This window comes from Bufo gargarizans, chromosome 9 (assembly GCF_014858855.1).
Source record: "Bufo gargarizans isolate SCDJY-AF-19 chromosome 9, ASM1485885v1, whole genome shotgun sequence".
Taxonomy (NCBI): domain Eukaryota; kingdom Metazoa; phylum Chordata; class Amphibia; order Anura; family Bufonidae; genus Bufo; species Bufo gargarizans.
In genome coordinates, this window is record NC_058088.1 from 53,693,147 (window position 1) to 53,710,929 (window position 17,783).

The 17,783-nt window shown below is 45.4% G+C and overlaps 1 protein-coding gene across 5 annotated transcripts in view; it reads right to left on the reverse strand.

Annotated features, from left to right (window-relative positions):
- OCRL (OCRL inositol polyphosphate-5-phosphatase) overlaps positions 1-17,783 on the reverse strand; it is a 42,088-nt gene that overhangs the window by 7,225 nt on the left and 17,080 nt on the right. For 4 of the 5 annotated variants that reach the window (XM_044305452.1, XM_044305451.1, XM_044305449.1 and 1 more), the window contains 10 exons: positions 11,732-11,846; positions 10,338-10,454; positions 9,188-9,375; positions 8,913-9,024; positions 8,646-8,755; positions 4,632-4,767; positions 3,979-4,089; positions 3,659-3,824; positions 2,657-2,892; positions 1,323-1,346 (listed from right to left, as the gene is read on the reverse strand). In XM_044305452.1, coding sequence (XP_044161387.1) covers positions 1,323-1,346; positions 2,657-2,892; positions 3,659-3,824; positions 3,979-4,089; positions 4,632-4,767; positions 8,646-8,755; positions 8,913-9,024; positions 9,188-9,375; positions 10,338-10,454; positions 11,732-11,846 — 1,315 coding nt within the window. The remainder of the gene's footprint in view (positions 1-1,322; positions 1,347-2,656; positions 2,893-3,658; positions 3,825-3,978; positions 4,090-4,631; positions 4,768-8,645; positions 8,756-8,912; positions 9,025-9,187; positions 9,376-10,337; positions 10,455-11,731; positions 11,847-17,783) is intronic. The other variant, XM_044305450.1, reaches the window with a different exon arrangement.

The window sequence follows — 17,783 nt, forward strand, 5'->3', positions numbered from 1 at the left end:
GCGTCTTCTCATTGTAACAGGACTCACAGGGAACTTTACATCTTCTTTGATCTTCCTGGAGCTGATTGTTGGCCGAGTCCTTGCCATTTTGGCTATTCTTCTATCCATTCGAATGGTAGTTTTTCGCTTTCTTCCACGTCTTTCAGGTTTTGGTTGCCATTTTAGAGCATTTGCGATCATTTTAGCTGAGCAGCCTATCATTTTCTGCACTTCTTGATATGTTTTCCCCTCTCCAATCAACTTTTGGATCAAGGTACGCTGTTCTTCTGAACAATGTCTGGAACGACCCATTTTCCTCAGAATTTCAGAGAGAAATCCACTGTAACCAGCATGTACAACATTTGCTGCCTTCCTTCCTTAAATAAGGGCAATAATTGCCGCCTGTTTTTCAAAGAATGAATGACCTCACTCATTGAACTCCACACTGCTATTATTTTGAACATGCCCCTTTCAATAAGTGATTGAATTACAGAGAATCAGCAGCATGACTGTCATGACTGTTGGATTCCTATTACTCTACTACACCTGCTAGTAAATAATTTGCCATGTAGAAATATAATTTGGACCAAAAACTGTGATTGATCAGGTTAGTGATGTCTGACTGCTATTATTTTGAACACAACTGTAAATAATTTAAAATTTTTATCCTCGTCTTATATGAAATGTAATTTTTTATTTTTATAATTGTATCTTAAAACAAATGTTATATCAATTACTTAGAGCCGCCCATTAGTTCAAAAAAATTAGGGGAAACAAGGATCCTACAGATCGGGTTCGTCGCTGTCTGATCATTTGCTTCTAAAGATAAGCGGCACCACAGCCACATTCAAGGAGAGAGGACGAAACGCGTCTGACCATTCCCCAATAAGTGATGGGGGTCCCAGTGATCAAATACTTCTGAGGATCGGTGATAAGGTGCTAGGGAGGACACCCCCTTTGTCTGCTTTCGCTATATTGATGACTAATCCTCAGGTTATCAATATCAGGTTGGTGCTGGGTCCGACTCACCGATCGGCTGGTTGAAGAGAGCGCAGTGCTTGTACGAGTGCTGCCTTCTCTTCACCGTTTACCTGCTCGCGAGGATAAGTCAATATAGCAAAAGTGGACAACCCCCCTTTAAAGGGGTCCTCCAGGAACTCAGGGTATCCCCGCAGTCAGGCCAGACTCAGTCACTTCAGTCAAAAGCTTTTTTTTTTTTTCAGAACAGAATCAAAAGTTCTACAAGATGGAAAAAGATAAAAGCAAAGTGACCACAAGACGAAGCACAAAGCAACTAGTAAGAGACAGACGGGGGGTGAGGGGCAGGTCCTGGGGGCAGTTACCTTCTCCGAGAAGCTGTCTTCTCCCTAGGAGCAGAGGATAAGCAGCAGAGGAAAAGAGGAAAAAAACAGATCAATGCACGTCCATAGGAAGAGCGAGCAGACTGGGGGCAACCTGACAGGACAGCGTTCACACCGGTCGGATTTGCAGCACATCTACTCCGCTGCAGATTTAACCTGCGCAATTCTGTCTGGTGTGAATTTACCCTATAGCTCTGCTAATGAGAAGGAGATCCCCCAGGGGGAGTCTAAAGGCGGGGACCCCCGTGATAATGTGCTATTACCAGAGTAAACCCTCATTACATGGAGCCCACTGAGATCAAACATCCCTGCCCAGTGTGTGGGGTCCCCACAGCAGCTGTGGGTCCTGAATGGAGGACTACCCCCCCCACCACCACTCCCTGCAGTACTACTCCCTGGCTGTTACTCCCCCCCACTACCGCTCCCTGGCTGTTACTCCCCCCCACTACCGCTCCCTGGCTGTTACTCCCCCCCACTACCGCTCCCTGGCTGTTACTCCCCCCCACTACCGCTCCCTGGCTGTTACTCCCCCCCACTACCGCTCCCTGGCTGTTACTGCCCCCACTACCGCTCCCTGGCTGTTACTACCCCCACTACCGCTCCCTGGCTGTTACTCCCCCCCCCACTACCACTCCCTGGCTGTTACTCCCCCCCCACTACCACTCCCTGGCTGTTACTCCCCCCACTACCGCTCCCTGGTTGTTACTCCCCCCCCCACTACCACTCCCTGGTGCCCCAGCTCAGCAGGTCCTGTGACTCCTATAGACTCTAATGGAGAGTCGGGCACACGCTTCGCCTGCTCGCTACTTCTTCTGGTTTCTTTGACACTGATAGTATTTCTGATGGACCCAAATGGGGCCACATAACTCCCATTCTCCTAAAAGTGGGTGAGGTGGAACCTGGGGATATGCTGTACAGGTTGGTGGTCAGAATACCCCTTTGGCACAGCTTCTAGATTGCACAGAAGGTGTCATTTAATGAATGGCTTTACACCTATGCCCAGAAATCACACAGAAGCAGATAAGCCACAGGCTCACCATGCAATCGGGTCATTAGCAAGGGGCAAAATGGGCACCGGTCTCCAGAGATGCCCCAACAGCAATACCACTGGTAACACCATGCGGGGTCTTCAGGCCGTGACCTCCCATTTAGCATTTTTTAATGGGCGATTGCCCAGTAACATTAAAAGGGGAAATGCCCAGAATCACTGCTCTGTGACCAATTCTTCTCGCTCTACATTTGTTGGACCGGTACACATCACGATGCTCAGATAATCCCAATATTAACACTTTACACAAGGGGCGGTCAATCCCTACCAGGTCGATGAGTTTAGTGACTGGGATTTCCCGGATCGGCCGCTTCATCCGGCACAAGGCTTCCAGAGATGTCCCGAAGGAGCTGACCAGATAACTGCCACTGATGGTGAGGAAGTAGTCTTTGCCCCGGTCCAGGTGAAGGACCAGGATGTCCTCAATCATGTCTTGACTTGAGTTGAGTAACGTCACCGAGTCTTTACTGACGTACACGTCCAAACTGATCTCCACCGACTCATCTGTAAGTGGAGAAAAGCGTGTACAGCGAGGGGGTCTGCAGAGATGATGGGTGGGAGGAAGCAGGAAAAGATTGGGAGGAAGAAGCGAGGGATGGGAGAAAGGAAGAAAGGGATGGGAGGAAGGAGGGAAAGAAGAAAGGCAGGGGGAAGGAAAGGAAAAAAGGGATGGGAGGAAAGAGGGAATGATGGGAAGGAAAGAATAGATGGGACAGAAAAGGAAGGAAAGAGAGGGGGCAGTAAAAAGGAAAAGGGAAATAAGGAAAGAAAGGGTGGGAAAGGAAGGAAGGGATGAGAGAAAGGGGAAGGATTGGAGGGAGGGAGTTTTGGGGAGAAAAGAGGGAAAAAACAAAGGGATAGGAGGAAGGAGGGAAGGAAAGAAAGAATAGATGGGAGGGAAAGGGAAGGAAAGAGAAAGAAGGGGGGGGGGTAAGAAGGAAAGGATGGAAGAAAGGAGGGAAGGAAGGAATAGATGGGAGGGAAAGAGAAAAGCGGGCAGTAAGAAGGGGGAAAGGGAGGGAGAAGGATTGGAGGGGGGGTTGTGAGAAAACAGGGAAAGAACACAGGGATAGGAGAAAGTAGGGAAGGAAGAGAGGGGAGGAAAGAGGGAAGGAAAGTGATGGAAGACAGGAGGGAAGGAAAGATAGGAAGGAAGGACGGAAAGATAGGAAGGAAGGACATGGAAAGGAGGACAGAAGGGAAGAGAATGGAAAGAAGGAAGGGAAGAAAGGGGAAGACAGATGGACGGACAGACAGCTAACACCCTTACTTGGCTCCAGGTAGCCCTCGCAGGGCTCGGCTCGCAGCCAGGGTTTGCAGTACTGGGAGTCATTCAGTTTGGGGATGAAGGAGAAGTGACAGGGGACCTGACCGTCATTCTGGATGACAAACTTCTCTTTCTGGAGCTGCCGGAATCGCACTTGATTAAACTTAAACTGCAAGACGGAAAGAATGAGACAACTGAAAAGCAAGACATGGAAAGAAGCAGCTGATGACACAAGACACGGTAGAGGCAGGGTGTCATTCTCCCTCCCTTTAGGGGGCGCTATCTGCAGGGCGACTGGTAAATAACATGAAGTATTCTCTCACTTCTGATCTGCTGAGCTTCAAGGACGGCAGGAAATCGTTCTCCATCCGGTCCATCATCCGCACAATGTCCTCAAACGATTTCCTGTATTTCCGTTCGTCCACAACTTTAACCTGAAACCGGAGAAAAGACCGCGCTGGTTATAAGAGACACGAGGAGGAGACCGCCTAATCAGAGAGCAATGAAGTTCTACAAGTCTCTAATGGGCTTTGTGAAAGTGAATAGAAACATTCCTGATCATTCCCTGCACTAATACTTCCTACAGGGTCTGTTACCCTTGAGACCAGCAGCACAAGTCAGCCCCTCGCTGATAGTTTGTTACAATGTATCGATACTAGCAAAACATGTAATAAAATAAAAAAAGAATCAATCACATGTTCTAGATCTTCTTAAACGTTCTCCCTCAGTACCATTCGGATAATGCGGTACCTATAGGGACTAGAGCAGGGTTTCTCAACTCCGGACCTCAGGACCCACCTGCCGGTCATGTTTTCAGGATTTCCTTAGAATTAGGTAGCTGATATAATTAGTGTCCATGCATCAGGACTTACCACAGGTATTCATTCTGTGGGATATTCTCAAATCCTGACCGGTAGGTGGGTCCACAGGACCGGAGTTGAGCAACCCTGTGCTAGAGGAATGCTACTGTACTCACCCCGATGCTGAAGAGCGAGCTGACGGGCTTGTGGTCACTGGTTTTGAGCTCCATGTGGCTGCGGTACTTAAGCTGCTTGACGCTGCTGCCCCTCCACAGAACACGGTCACACCAGGCGGGCACACGGCACTTACCACTGGGTGGAAAAAAAAAAAAACACATTAAACGGGGCTGCACAGGAATAAAAACACTGAAAAAACCTTAAACTTCAGGAGATACCAGAGACCGGAGAGTTATTAAAGGGATACCTGCATGTGATGGAGACAATGACAGGGGCCGGACTGACCGACGCTTCTCCATAGACGTGAGGGAATATCCACAAGGTGGTGCCATGGTATAGGTTACCCTCTACTGAGAATAATCCCCTGATTTCTGCAGGGGAAGAGCATTTTGCAGTTCTGCCGATCCACACGGGGATCTGTCCTAAGGTCATGCAGAAAAACGTCCGATGCCTGTGACCAGGGCTGCGGAAACCCATCGCTTACATTGGAAGCAGATTGTTTTGGGATTTGACATGGATTTCGGTGCAAAATTCACTCTGAAATCTGGGTCAGATTTGACGAATGTGAACATAGTCTGAAGGTTTATCCTGAAAAAGAAGGGTGGGCCTGTGGGAAGGGGGCTGACATCCGGAAATTTGGCTTTGGACTGTGCCTTCTATGAATGACGCCTTTGGCTCAAAAGTCTTCAGTAAGGGTGACTATTCTAAAACCAGCGCACAATGAGTTAACATGGCTGCGTTCATCCAGAAATAGCGCCATTCCTGTCCACAGCTGACATCAATGGGGCTGAGCCACAAGATGGGTGAAGCGCTGTTTATTGGTGTCAAGACATATTTCTTTAACTGGACAACCCCTTAAGGGTCAAGACACGGTCTAACGAGTTATAGGCTTAACCCCTTCAGGACCCTGCCATTTTTCACCTTAAGCACCAGGCCATTTTTTTGCTAATCTGACCAGTGTGGCGATAACTTTAAAACGCTTTTACTTATCCAGGCCATTCTGAGATTGTTTTCTCGTCACATATTGTACTTCATGACGGTGGCAAATTTGTGTAAAAATATTTCCTTTTTATTTATAAAAAAAATACCAAATTTAACAAAAAATTTAAAAAATTAGAAATTTTCAAAATTTCAATTTCTCTGCTTTTAAAACAGATAGTGATACCTCCTAAAATAGTTATTGCTTTACATTCCCCATATGTCTACTTCATGTTTGGATAATTTTGTAAATGGCATTCTCTTTTTTTGGGGACGTTAAAAGGCTTAGGCTATATTCACACTGGCGTTTCTGGGTCCGCCTGTGAGATCCGTTTCAGGAATCTCACACGCGGTCCAAAATGGATCAGTTTTGCCCCAATGCATTCTGAATGGATAAGGATCCGCTCAGAATGCATCAGTTTGCCTCCGATCAGCCTCTATTCCGCTCTGGAGGCTTTCTGCAGCGTTTCGGTGTCCGCCTGACGATGCAGAGCCAAACGGATCCGTCCTGACACACAATGTAAGTCAATTGGGACGGATCCGTTTTCACTGACACAATATGGTGCAATTGAAAACTGATCCGCCTCCCATTGACTTGCAGAGTAAGTTAAAACGGATCCGTTGCATTATCATGAACAAAAAAACATATATATATATTTTTTTTTGTTCATGGTAATGCAAATGTATCCGTTCTGAACGGATATAATCGTTTGCATTATAGGTGCGGATCCGTCGGTGCAGATACCAGACAGATCCGCACCTAACGCAGGTGTGAAAGTAGCCTTAGAAGTTTAGAAGCAAATGTTGAAATTTTTCAGAAAATTTCCAAAACCCACTTTTTAAGGACCAGTTCAGGTCTGAAGTGACTTTGTGAGGCTTACATAGTGGAAACCACCCAAAAATGGCCCCATTTTAGAAACTACACCCATCAAGGTATTCAAAACTGATTTTACAAACTTTGTTAACCCTTTAGGTGTTCCACAAGAATTAAAGGAAAATGTAGATGAAATTTCAGAATTTCACTTTTTTAGTTTCCATTTTAATAAATTTTTTCCAGTAACAAAGCAAGGGTTAACAGCCAAACAAAACTCAATATTTATGGCCCTGATTCTGTCGTTTACAGAAACACCCCACATTTGGTCGTAAACTGCTGTATGGGCACACGGCAGGGCGCAGAAGAAAAAGAACGCCATATGGTTTTTGGAAGCAGATTTCACTGGGATAACTTTAAGCTGCCATGTCACATTTGAAGCCCCCCCCCTGATGCACCCCTAGAGTAGAAACTCCCCAAAAATTACCTCATTTTGGAAACTATGGGATAAGGTGGCAGTTTTGTTGGTACTATTTTATGGTACATATGATTTTTGGTTGCTCTATATTACACTTTTTGTGAGGCAAGGTAACAAAAAATAAAGTTTTACAAAAAAATTTAGTTAAAAAAAATAGTAAAAAAAAGAAAAGTACATATATTAGGTATTAACACGTCCGTATCGACCGGCTCTATAAAAATATCACATGACCTAACCCCTCAAGTGAACACCGTAAAATGCTTTTTTTATGTAAAACTGAAACAAACCCCAAAAAGTAATCATATTTGGTGTATTGTCGCGTCCGTGACAACCTGCTCTATAAAAATACCACATGATCTAACCTGTCAGATGAATGTTGTAAATAACAAAAAATAAAAATGGTGCCAAAATAGCTATTTTTTTTTAACTTCTTTTTTCACTTTGTTTATCCCACTCTGGGACTTCAACTTTTGGGGGTCTGATCCCCTTTACAATGCATTATATTACTTCTGTACTGTAATGCATTGGCTGTAAGTGTATTACCGGTGTAATACAGGGAGCTCTCACGGAAGACAGTCACTATGCCTAAGGAAGGCATTGGGCTGCCTCCCTGCCATCGGGTCCCCGTAACAGCAGTGCGGGGACTTGATGGCCACCCCACACCCTGCAGGATCCCGCATGTGTTTTCACCGATGCCGGCGCATACAGCAGGGGATCCGGCTATCAGTGACTGCCAGACCCCTGCAGCTGATCGGGCGGGCGCAGCTCATGCACCCGCCTGATTAGCCCGCCGTACATGTACGGCGCTGGTCCTTAAGGGGTTAATACCTCTGGATGTAAACAAGAATGTCCTAATTCACTGACAGCAAGCAGAGATATGGAACCCGGTGATAGTAATAAATAACTTGAAAAGCTACAATTTCTGGGGAATTTGTGTGAAGTGTTCTTGCCTCCACCAGTAGTCTACAACTGGAGTGGGTGGAGTAACTGGGTGGAGTGGCTTGAGTAACTGTTGTGTGGTTGGAGTGGCTGGAGTAACTGTGGAAAGGTTGGACTGGGCAGAGTAACTTTATGGACTGGGCAGAGTAACTGTGTGGGGTGTTTGGAGTGAGTAAAGATAGTAAACATTACACTAACCAATTGATTGATCAAATTTAAAAAGTGCACATGTCAAGCTTGATAGAGTGAGAAATGCATTTCAACTTTTATTTATTTATATATTTATTTAGCACATTTAATTGCAATGTTGTTGCCCAAAGTGCTTCACAGTTACATTAAAACATACTTTTATAAAAACATTAGCAGCCGATTTGTGTAGGTGGGCTTGAAAATGAGGGGCTGGTGGCAGTTTAGAAATCATGTCCTGATTTTTCAGCTCACACTCTAGCTTTTGTCACTCTGCTGGCTGCTCACACACCTGGGTTCCTATAGCAACCCACTCTACAGCAAGGGCAGAGAAGAGCGGTTAAAAACAAACTTCTCCAACTTGCTCACTTCACTGGCGGTTGCCATCTTCAAACGGTTGTAGTTTAAAAATTATAAATCCTACATTACTGTCTATGTAGTGTAAAAACTGTGGGAGGAGTTAGGGTGGTAAATTTCGTGTGAAAGAGGCCTTAGGCCGACACAGCACCTCCCACTCCAGAGGACGTGTTACATTCATAGAAACGGCATATCTGAGGGGCAGTAGGAGCTGACAAACCCGCTAATAGTTTCTGCTTTGACAACGAGACCCCCAGTGCTTACCTTGAATCCCACCGGTCTGTCTTAGTGTCGTACTTGTATGTGGGGATAAAACTGATGGCGCCTTCCGTGAAATCAGCAAAGACGTTTTTCAGATCCCGCTGGATGTTCAACTGCAGGAACAAGAAGTGAAGAGAATAATAATGAGGATAATACGAGGGGGGAGGGGGGGGGGGCACCGGCTGGTCAATTGGCAGGGGGGCACTCAGCCTTATACCGGAGAAGACCACATGGACAGGTATTTGGGGTGTGCCATAATTCCCCGGTCACCTGATCAAACTTCAGCAACGTGATGATGTCGTTCCTGGAGATCATGTTCTTCACCTCGGTGGCGTCGTACTTGCACAGCCGGTAGTTCAGGTCTCCCAACCAGATGACAACACTGCAGGGAAAACACCGGAATAAGTAACCCACGAGGTGCCGGACTACGGGAGGTCCCCGGCGATAACCACGCAGACACTGAAGTCTGGTAATGGACACAGCCCTGGGCACAGGGATACACTACAGAAGGGTTGTCATAGGGACGCGGCCATGTTTCTACGTACTCGTGCTTCATGATGTTTAAGGAGAGGATGTTCTGCTCTGGGAGATAGAAGTTCAGCCGGGCGCAGATGTCCTTATAGTCCTGGTTCCGCCTCTCGAAATCCTCCACGTGAGCCGCCAAATGAGAGTTCACAAAGCAGAAGGACGTGTTGTGGAAGACGAAGCGCACGGCCACCCCGCCCTTGTTACCCTAAAGGGGCGATAGGAGGAGAGCGCAGGCGTCATCTCTCAGGGGCTGCACATAAAGCTCAGGAAGCCTTTGGCAGCTGTTTCAATTTCACCCTCTGCTTGCTGCGGGTGAATTCAAACATTCTTATTAATCAGATGAGGACCTAATGCTTCTTACAGGTGAGGCTTCAATACAACTGTATGAAATGCAGACAGTGATGGCGAAAGTCTGGACTTCTTGTATCCGTACTCTCACACTGTGCGGCGCCTACAGAGGATTGTCTGGATTGGACGTAACCCTCAGCTGTCAGAAGTATGAAGTCTAGACTGACTTTCAGCCTTTGGATGTAAGAATGTTTCCACCCACTGACAGCAAGCAGAGATTTAGAAAATTTAAACGGTCTTATTACAAAGGTTTACGTTCCTTTACTGGACTCTGCGGAATGGAAAAGCACAGTCCACAACACTTCCATCCGGTTTCTCCTGAATTAAAGGGAATCTGTCACCCTTGACTCTTGCGCATGCACAGTATAGTACTGCGCATGCACTGAGCACAGAGGTGAACACTCAGAGGCGAGCGTTCAGGGCCAGGCGTGATTACATCTGCACTGCCTGGCCCTGTCACTCAAAGAAGGGGTGTGTGGCCAGCACAGAAAAAGAGCACAGTTTAGGTGCAAAGGTGAAACCCTTGTTGCACCAAAGCGTCCATTTGCATAATATAAAAATCGCTTATTTTTCGGAATCGGCCCACTGATGAAGAAGGGACAAAGTACGTCGGATTCAGTTGGCGAGTGCACATCTACGGAGTCAGTTCTATTTCAGGTATGCGGTCCCTGGTAAGAACACAGCCCTAGCCAGACAGTCACCCGGGAGCGAAGAGTGAGAAAACACAGATAAGGTTTCCATAAGGAAACCGCCATCGCCTCCAAGTGACTGCAATATCCAAAATCAACATAAGGGTCTGGTCTGCAGGCGGCCAGTTACCATTTTCCCCATGATTCCAGTTCCCACAGATTCGGCTGCGACCTCCTGAATGTGCCGGGAATGTTCCTTCTTGGCAAAAACCAACATCATCATCCCCACGAGACGGATCAGGCGGATCTGGAAGATACAAGGAGAAACCTGGGTGATGGCAGAGAACAGGACAGGTGACGACGCCGCCCCCAGAACTGGACTTTAAGGGAAAGTATAATGGAATGGGCTGCAAATTCTTTCAGAAAATAACAGCCGTCCAGAACATTCACCTCCCCGATCCCCGCTGCCTGGGTCCTCGCTGTGATCTATGCCGAATCCTGTTCTCACAGGAAATAGCTGAGATTGCCGCAGACCACTGGGAGCCACCAAAGGAGCTTCCTTTTATTCCAACACAGCCCTGCTACAGAATCGCTTTACATTATACCAGGCAACCCCTTTAATGGAGTAAACTGGCCAAAGCGAGACAGGAACATGTGAAATAACGATGACTGACCTTTTCTTACACTCCAGTCACATCCAGAGCTGTATTCACAATTCTACTCATACTAAACTTCACATTGCTTTGCTGACTGTGCTGCAGTGATTACGTGCCTGACTACCTATGTGACTGCTGCATCCATAACATGCCTGACTATGTGACTGCTGCAGCCATGACATGCCTGACTACCTAAGTGACTGGTACAGCGATGAAGTGCCCGACTACCTATGTGACTGCTGCAGCCATGACATGCCTGTCTACCTAAGTGACTGGTACAGCGATGAAGTGCCCGACTACCTATGTGACTGCTGCAGCCAAGACATGCCTGACTACCTATGTGACTGCTGCAGCCATGATATGCCTGACTACCTATGTCATTGATGCAGCAATAACGTGCTTGACTACCTATGTGACTGCTGCAGCCATGATGTGTCCAACTACTTACATGCCTGCTGCATCCATGATGTGCCTACTTATGTGACTGCTGCAGCCATGACAAGCCTGACTACCCATGTGACTGCTGCAGCCGTCTAAGAAGTGATGCCGGTGTGTATAGACTACCGAGGCCAGTGACTGGAGTAGACAGGGGTGTCACTGCGGTAGCACAGTAAGCAAAGACCAGAAGGAACAACCAGAATGGTTCTGCTGGAGCAGTGGGAGATTTCTCAGGTGAGTAATGGGCTTTTTTTTTTTTTGCCCCGTGGCGGAGTTTTTCTACTCCCTGAAAACCCCTTTAACATTGAGCTAGAGAAGGGATGCTCAACCTGCGGCCCTCCATCTGTTGCAAAACTACAACTCCCAGCATACCCAAACAGTCTACAGCTATCAGCCTACAGCAGGGCATGGTGGGAGTTGTAGTTTTACAACAGCTGGAGGGACGCAGGTGAGCTAGAGTGTCACAGCTATAAAACGCCCTGTAACTCACCTTCAAGTACTTGGCCTTGGGGTGCAGGCTCCTCTCCACCGCTTCCAGCCATTCCTGCTCCTTCCCCGAATCAAAGTAGAAGAAAGCCTCAGTGCTGAGGTCCAGCTCCTGGAAACTGGAGGAAAATATCGAATGAGAAGGGTCCAAACCCCCTCCAATCAGTAGGGGAGCGTCAGTCGTACAGAAGATGGGCCCCCCAATCATTTATCAAAGCGAGGCAGAAGACTTCCAGTTACACTTTTACCCAGTCGTACCGATAACGACCATTAGATGGAGCCACAGGGTCAGATGCAATGTGACCGGCTCCCCGCTAAGGGGCGCCTCTCATAGGAAAGGGACAGTGCCGCTACTCTCTGATGCTGCAGCGCCGGTCATAGGGCTCAGGACCGAACTTTGATTTACAGGATTGTAGCTGAAGTCCCTTCTCACAAGTGAGATACTAAGGTCCTGCAATTATCGTCTGCTGCTAGGAATATGGTGAGCACACGACCATCGCAGGCTCCGAGCAACGCCATGACAGAGGAGAACCAACATGAACTGCTGGGTAATAAGTATGATTACTACACTGCGGTGTTCTGCACCTCACCGCTATAAGACTCCAGCAACACGAGGATACTCCACCAGAGATTTCTACAGAATATTACACATCCTGTTACTCAACACTTATCTGATGTGTAAAGTCCACAGGAGACTGAGGTCATAACCGAAAGATTTTATAGGAGTAATATTCTTCTACATAGGAGCAGTATTATAGTAGATATATTCTTCTACATAGGAGCAGTATTACAGTAGTTATATTCTTGTACATAGGAGCAGTATTATAGCAGTTATATTCTTGTACATAGAAGCAGTATTATAGTAGTTATATTCTTGCACATAGGAGCAGTATTATAGTAGTTATATTCTTGTACATAGGAGGCAGTATTATAGTAGTTATATTCCTGTACATAGGAGCAGTATTATAGTAGTTATATTCTTGTACATAGGAGGCAGTATTATAGTAGTATATTCCTGTACATATGAGCAGTATTATAGTAGTTATATTCTTGTACATAGGAGCAGTATTATAGTAGTTATATTCTTGTACATAGGAGCAGTATTATAGTAGTTATATTCTTGTACATAGGAGCAGTATTATAGTAGTTATATTCTTGTACATAGGAGTAGTATTATAGTAGTTATATTCTTGTACATAAGAGTAGTATTATAGTAGTTATATTCTTGTACATAAGAGTAGTATTATAGTAGTTATATTCTTGTACATAAGAGTAGTATTATAGTAGTTATATTCTTGTACATAGGAGGCAGTATTATAGTAGTTATAGTCTTGTACATAGAAGGCAGTATTATAGTAGTTATAGTCTTGTACATAGGAGGCAGTATTATAGTAGTTATAGTCTTGTACATAGAAGGCAGTATTATAGTAGTTATAGTCTTGTACATAGGAGCAGTATTATAGTAGTTACATTCTTGTACATAGGAGCAGTATTATAGTAGTTATATTCTTGTACATAGGAGGCAGTATTATAGTAGTTATATTCTTGTACATAAGAGCAGTATTATAGTAGTTATATTCTTGTACATAGGAGGCAGTATTATAGTAGTTATATTCTTGTACATAGGAGGCAGTATTATAGTAGTTATATTCTTGTACATAGGAGCAGTATTATAGTAGTTATATTCTTGTACATAGGAGCAGTATTATAGTAGTTATATTCTTGTACATAAGAGCAGTATTATAGCAGTTATATTATTGTACATAGGAGCAGTATTATAGTAGTTATATTCTTGTACATAGGAGCTGTATTATAGCAGTTATATTCTTGTACATAGGAGGCAGTATTATAGCAGTTATATTCTTGTACATAGGAGCAGTATTATAGTAGTTATATTCTTGTACATAGGAGCAGTATTATAGTAGTTATATTCTTGTACATAGGAGGCAGTATTATAGTAGTTATATTCTTGTACATAGGAGGCAGTATTATAGTAGTTATATTCTTGTACATAGGAGCAGTATTATAGTAGTTATATTCTTGTACATAGGAGCAGTATTATAGTAGTTATATTCTTGTACATAAGAGCAGTATTATAGCAGTTATATTATTGTACATAGGAGCAGTATTATAGTAGTTATATTCTTGTACATAGGAGCTGTATTATAGCAGTTATATTCTTGTACATAGGAGGCAGTATTATAGCAGTTATATTCTTGTACATAGGAGCAGTATTATAGTAGTTATATTCTTGTACATAGGAGCAGTATTATAGCAGTTATATTCTTTGTCAGTTTTTATTGAACAGTGATAATCTTTAGGTAAACCAACTCCTCACCTCACTTGCACAGCAGGTGTATACATATGAAGTACATAGTTGCATACATTTCGTACAAAGAAAGCTTAATAAGTGGTGGAACATACATCAAATGTTGTACATCATATATACAGATAAACACTATAAAGACAAAAAAAGAATTTCTGTGTGGTGTCAGGAACAGTTTAAAGCAGCAGTCCCAAAAATTGAGTAAGTCCCTTCTCCAGAAAGACAACCAAAGAGTATATATATGGGTCCGCGCGAGGCTTCCACAGGCTGGCGTTTCCCTCACAGGAAGATTCAAATAGAGATTCCACGATGTCACCAGTGCATCTCCAGTTGCAATCTCGATACGCCCAGGGGCATCTATACACGCTTGATACCAATCGATGTTTGTAAGTACAATAAATCTTACTGAATATTAGACACCCTGGGTATTGCACTAAGATTTATTGTACTTACAAACATCGATTGGTATCAAGCGTGTATAGATGCCCCTGGGCGTATCGAGATTGCAACTGGAGATGCACTGGTGACATCGTGGAATCTCTATTTGAACCTGTGGAAGCCTCGCGCGGACCCATATATATGTACTTTAGATAAACATTATGCCTGTAGAATCAGTCTGGGTCATATAAAGTGCGTTTACAGTAAAAACACTATGTGCAAAGAAGGCATAAATCTTTATTGCAGCAGTATAGGAGTCAGACTATGCTAACATACGTATTGCACCTCTATAGGTCAGGCGAGGGCGGCTATACTCCGTGTAGGCGAGGAGCAGACCTAAGCCCAACTAGGTGTGGGGAATAGGGGGAGACTGCGTATAGATAAACATGGGTCTAGAGGAGGGTGGGGGTGGAAGGAGGGGGGGGGGGGCAGGCCTCAATGATAAGGCCCTCCTGTACACGCATATAGAGGAGACGGACTAACCAACACTCCGCCAGTTGGTACGAGGTTCAGATGTCACTGAAATGAATGTGTAAGAGGTTGGGAGGTTAATTTGTATCTCCTTCCTTCCTGAGAGCGATAGGCTCCGGATGGGGGGTCCGAATGTCAACCAGGGTTTCCAAACCTTCAAATAAGTCTCACGTTGTCTGGCTCCCCAGCCCGTCAGCTCCTCCATTCTACATATCTGATCCACCTTCTTTACCCAATGTGGGACTGTCGGAGGGTCCACACTGAGCCATCTCTGTGGTATGAGTAGCCTCGCTGCCTGTATCAGGTGTGTGGCTAGGTTCTTTTTAGATGGGAACAAGGCCGGCGTGGGGAGCCAGAGCAGCACCAGCGCTGGTGACAGCCCAATAGGTATATTCATCACCTTATTTATTATATCCGATACACTGTCCCAATATGGGCGGATTTTTGGGCAGGACCAGAATATATGGGTCTGTGTTCCTACGGCCCCCTCGCACCTCCAGCACAGATCTGTGCTGCCGAGACCTTTCAGGAATAATTGTTTAGGAGTTTGGTACCATTGTGTGAGCGCCTTATATATGGGCTCCTGCACCTTAACACATCTAGAGAAGCCGCGGGAGTGCGCACGTATACGTAGAACGTCTGTTTCTGTCAATTCCATCTCCAACTCGGTAGCCCAGGTTTTCAGGTATTTTGGGGTCCCTATAGGGATTAGGGTATATAGTGCAAGATATAGTTTTGAGATTATCTTACTTGGGGGGGGGGGGGGGGGTCTCTAATTGCAATAGTTTTTCGAACCACGTCACTTCCACTGTGCGCTGTTTGCTACTTAGCAATGGTTTACTAATAGAGTTGAATTCTATTGTATCCATGAAGTTGCTGGATGATAAAATGTGGCCTAGTTGGTGTTGGTCGGGGAGGGCACCTGATGCCCCATCCAGGAATTCTGTGATTGTGTATCTGCGCAGTTTGTTCCACACCGGTGACACGTGTTCTGCTGTGGGTCTTACTACGAACGGTGCAAGGTCCGCTGGCATTAGTGGTGACGGGGTATGTAGCAAGTTCTGATTTTTATTTAGTTGCCGAATAACGGCCGCTGTGCCTCTAAGTAAAGCATGTGAGTGTAGTGAGGAGGAGTTCAAGCCCCATAGGCCTGCTCTCTGTTTCTTGTCCAGCTAGGAGACCTCTAGGTCACTGCCTAAAATGCCAAACCTGAGGGCATGGATCTGTAGCCATCTCTTCAGGTGTATGGCCCTATAATATAGTTGGGCATCAGGTAGAGCCATGCCACCGCGGTTACTCCTCAATATCAATGTGCGATGCGCCAGTCTCGCTCCCCTCCCCCCATAGAAATGTACTGAACAGCCTTCTGATTTGGGTGAAGAAGAAGGGGAGAAAGACAGGCAGCATCTGCATGACGTACAGAATCCTGGGCATGATGAATGCTTTTAGCAGATTTTTTACGACCCATCCATGAGAGATATGGGATACGCAGTGTGTGTAATTGTTGTTGGATATCTTTTAATAGTGGAGCATAATTTAGTTGGAAAAGTTTATCCAAATTAGAGGTGATCTTGATGACCAGGTAGGATAGGTGAGATGTTTGCCAGATGTAAGGGGTTTTTGATTTCAGTAAGTGAATCTGTTTTGGCGGAGCTGAGACATTCATGGCCTCTGATTTTGAGTAATTCACTTTAAAGTTGGACACCTTTCCGTATTGCTCAAACAGGGTTAGTAGATGCGGGAAGGCCTCGAGCGGGTTGGAGACCATGACCAACAGGTCATCTGCGTAAGCTGCATTGAGGTATTCTGTAGGGCTATTCTCTATCCTAGTTCCCCTGATAACTAAGACGTATAGGGCAGGTGATAGGGGTCAACCCTGCCGCGTCCCGTTCCTTATAGCGAAGGGAGGTGATAAGGTGCCGTTAACTCTAATTCGGGCACTAGGGTCACCATACAGTGACATAATTGCTTTTTGAAAATTGCTCAGGAAAGCCAAATTTTTGCAGTGTTCTCCTCATATAGGTCCAGCTCACCCGGTCAAAGGTCTTCTCCGCATCTATTCCCAACAGAACCAAAGGAAGGCGTAGTTTTAACGCTAGTTTTATGGTTGGTATAAATCTGCAGGAATTGTGACCGCCCTCCCTGCCCGAAACAAATCCTACTTGGTCAGGGTGGATAAGCTTTGGGAGAAAGGCGCGATCGCGAGTCGCAAGCAATTTTGCCCAAACCTCAACGTTTAAAAGTGATATTGGCCTGTAACTACCACATAGCTTGGGGTCTTTACCGGGCTTAGGGAGGATTGTGACTGTGGCTTCGAGGGACTGTTTATGCAGCTGGGAGCCATTAGGAAGCGCATTGCACCAGGCAGTGAGGTGGGGGACTAATATTTTCAAGAACTTTTTGTAGTATCCCACTGGGAAGCCGTCTGGGCCTGGGCTCTTCCCCAGTGGCATGGAGCCTAAGATATCAGTGACTTCTTTCTCAGTGACTGGGGCTAAAAGAGTATTACTTTCCATGGTGTTCAGTCTGGGGAGTTGTAGATGTTCTAAAAAGTCTTCTATCAATGCATCTCTGGCCTCAGCAGACCCTGTTAACCCTTCGGGGAGTCCATATAGGTCCTGGTAGAATTTTTGAAATTCATTAGCAATATCTGATGTTGTATGCAAAGTAACACCCTCCTTTGTGTTGATCCCTGGGATGTACATGGAGTCTTTCCTTTGCTTAAGAAGAGAGGACATCAACTTTGTGTTCTTATCTCCGTGTGAGAAGAAGCGAAATTGTGAGTATCGGTACGTTTTCGCATAACAGATGTTCAGGTGGT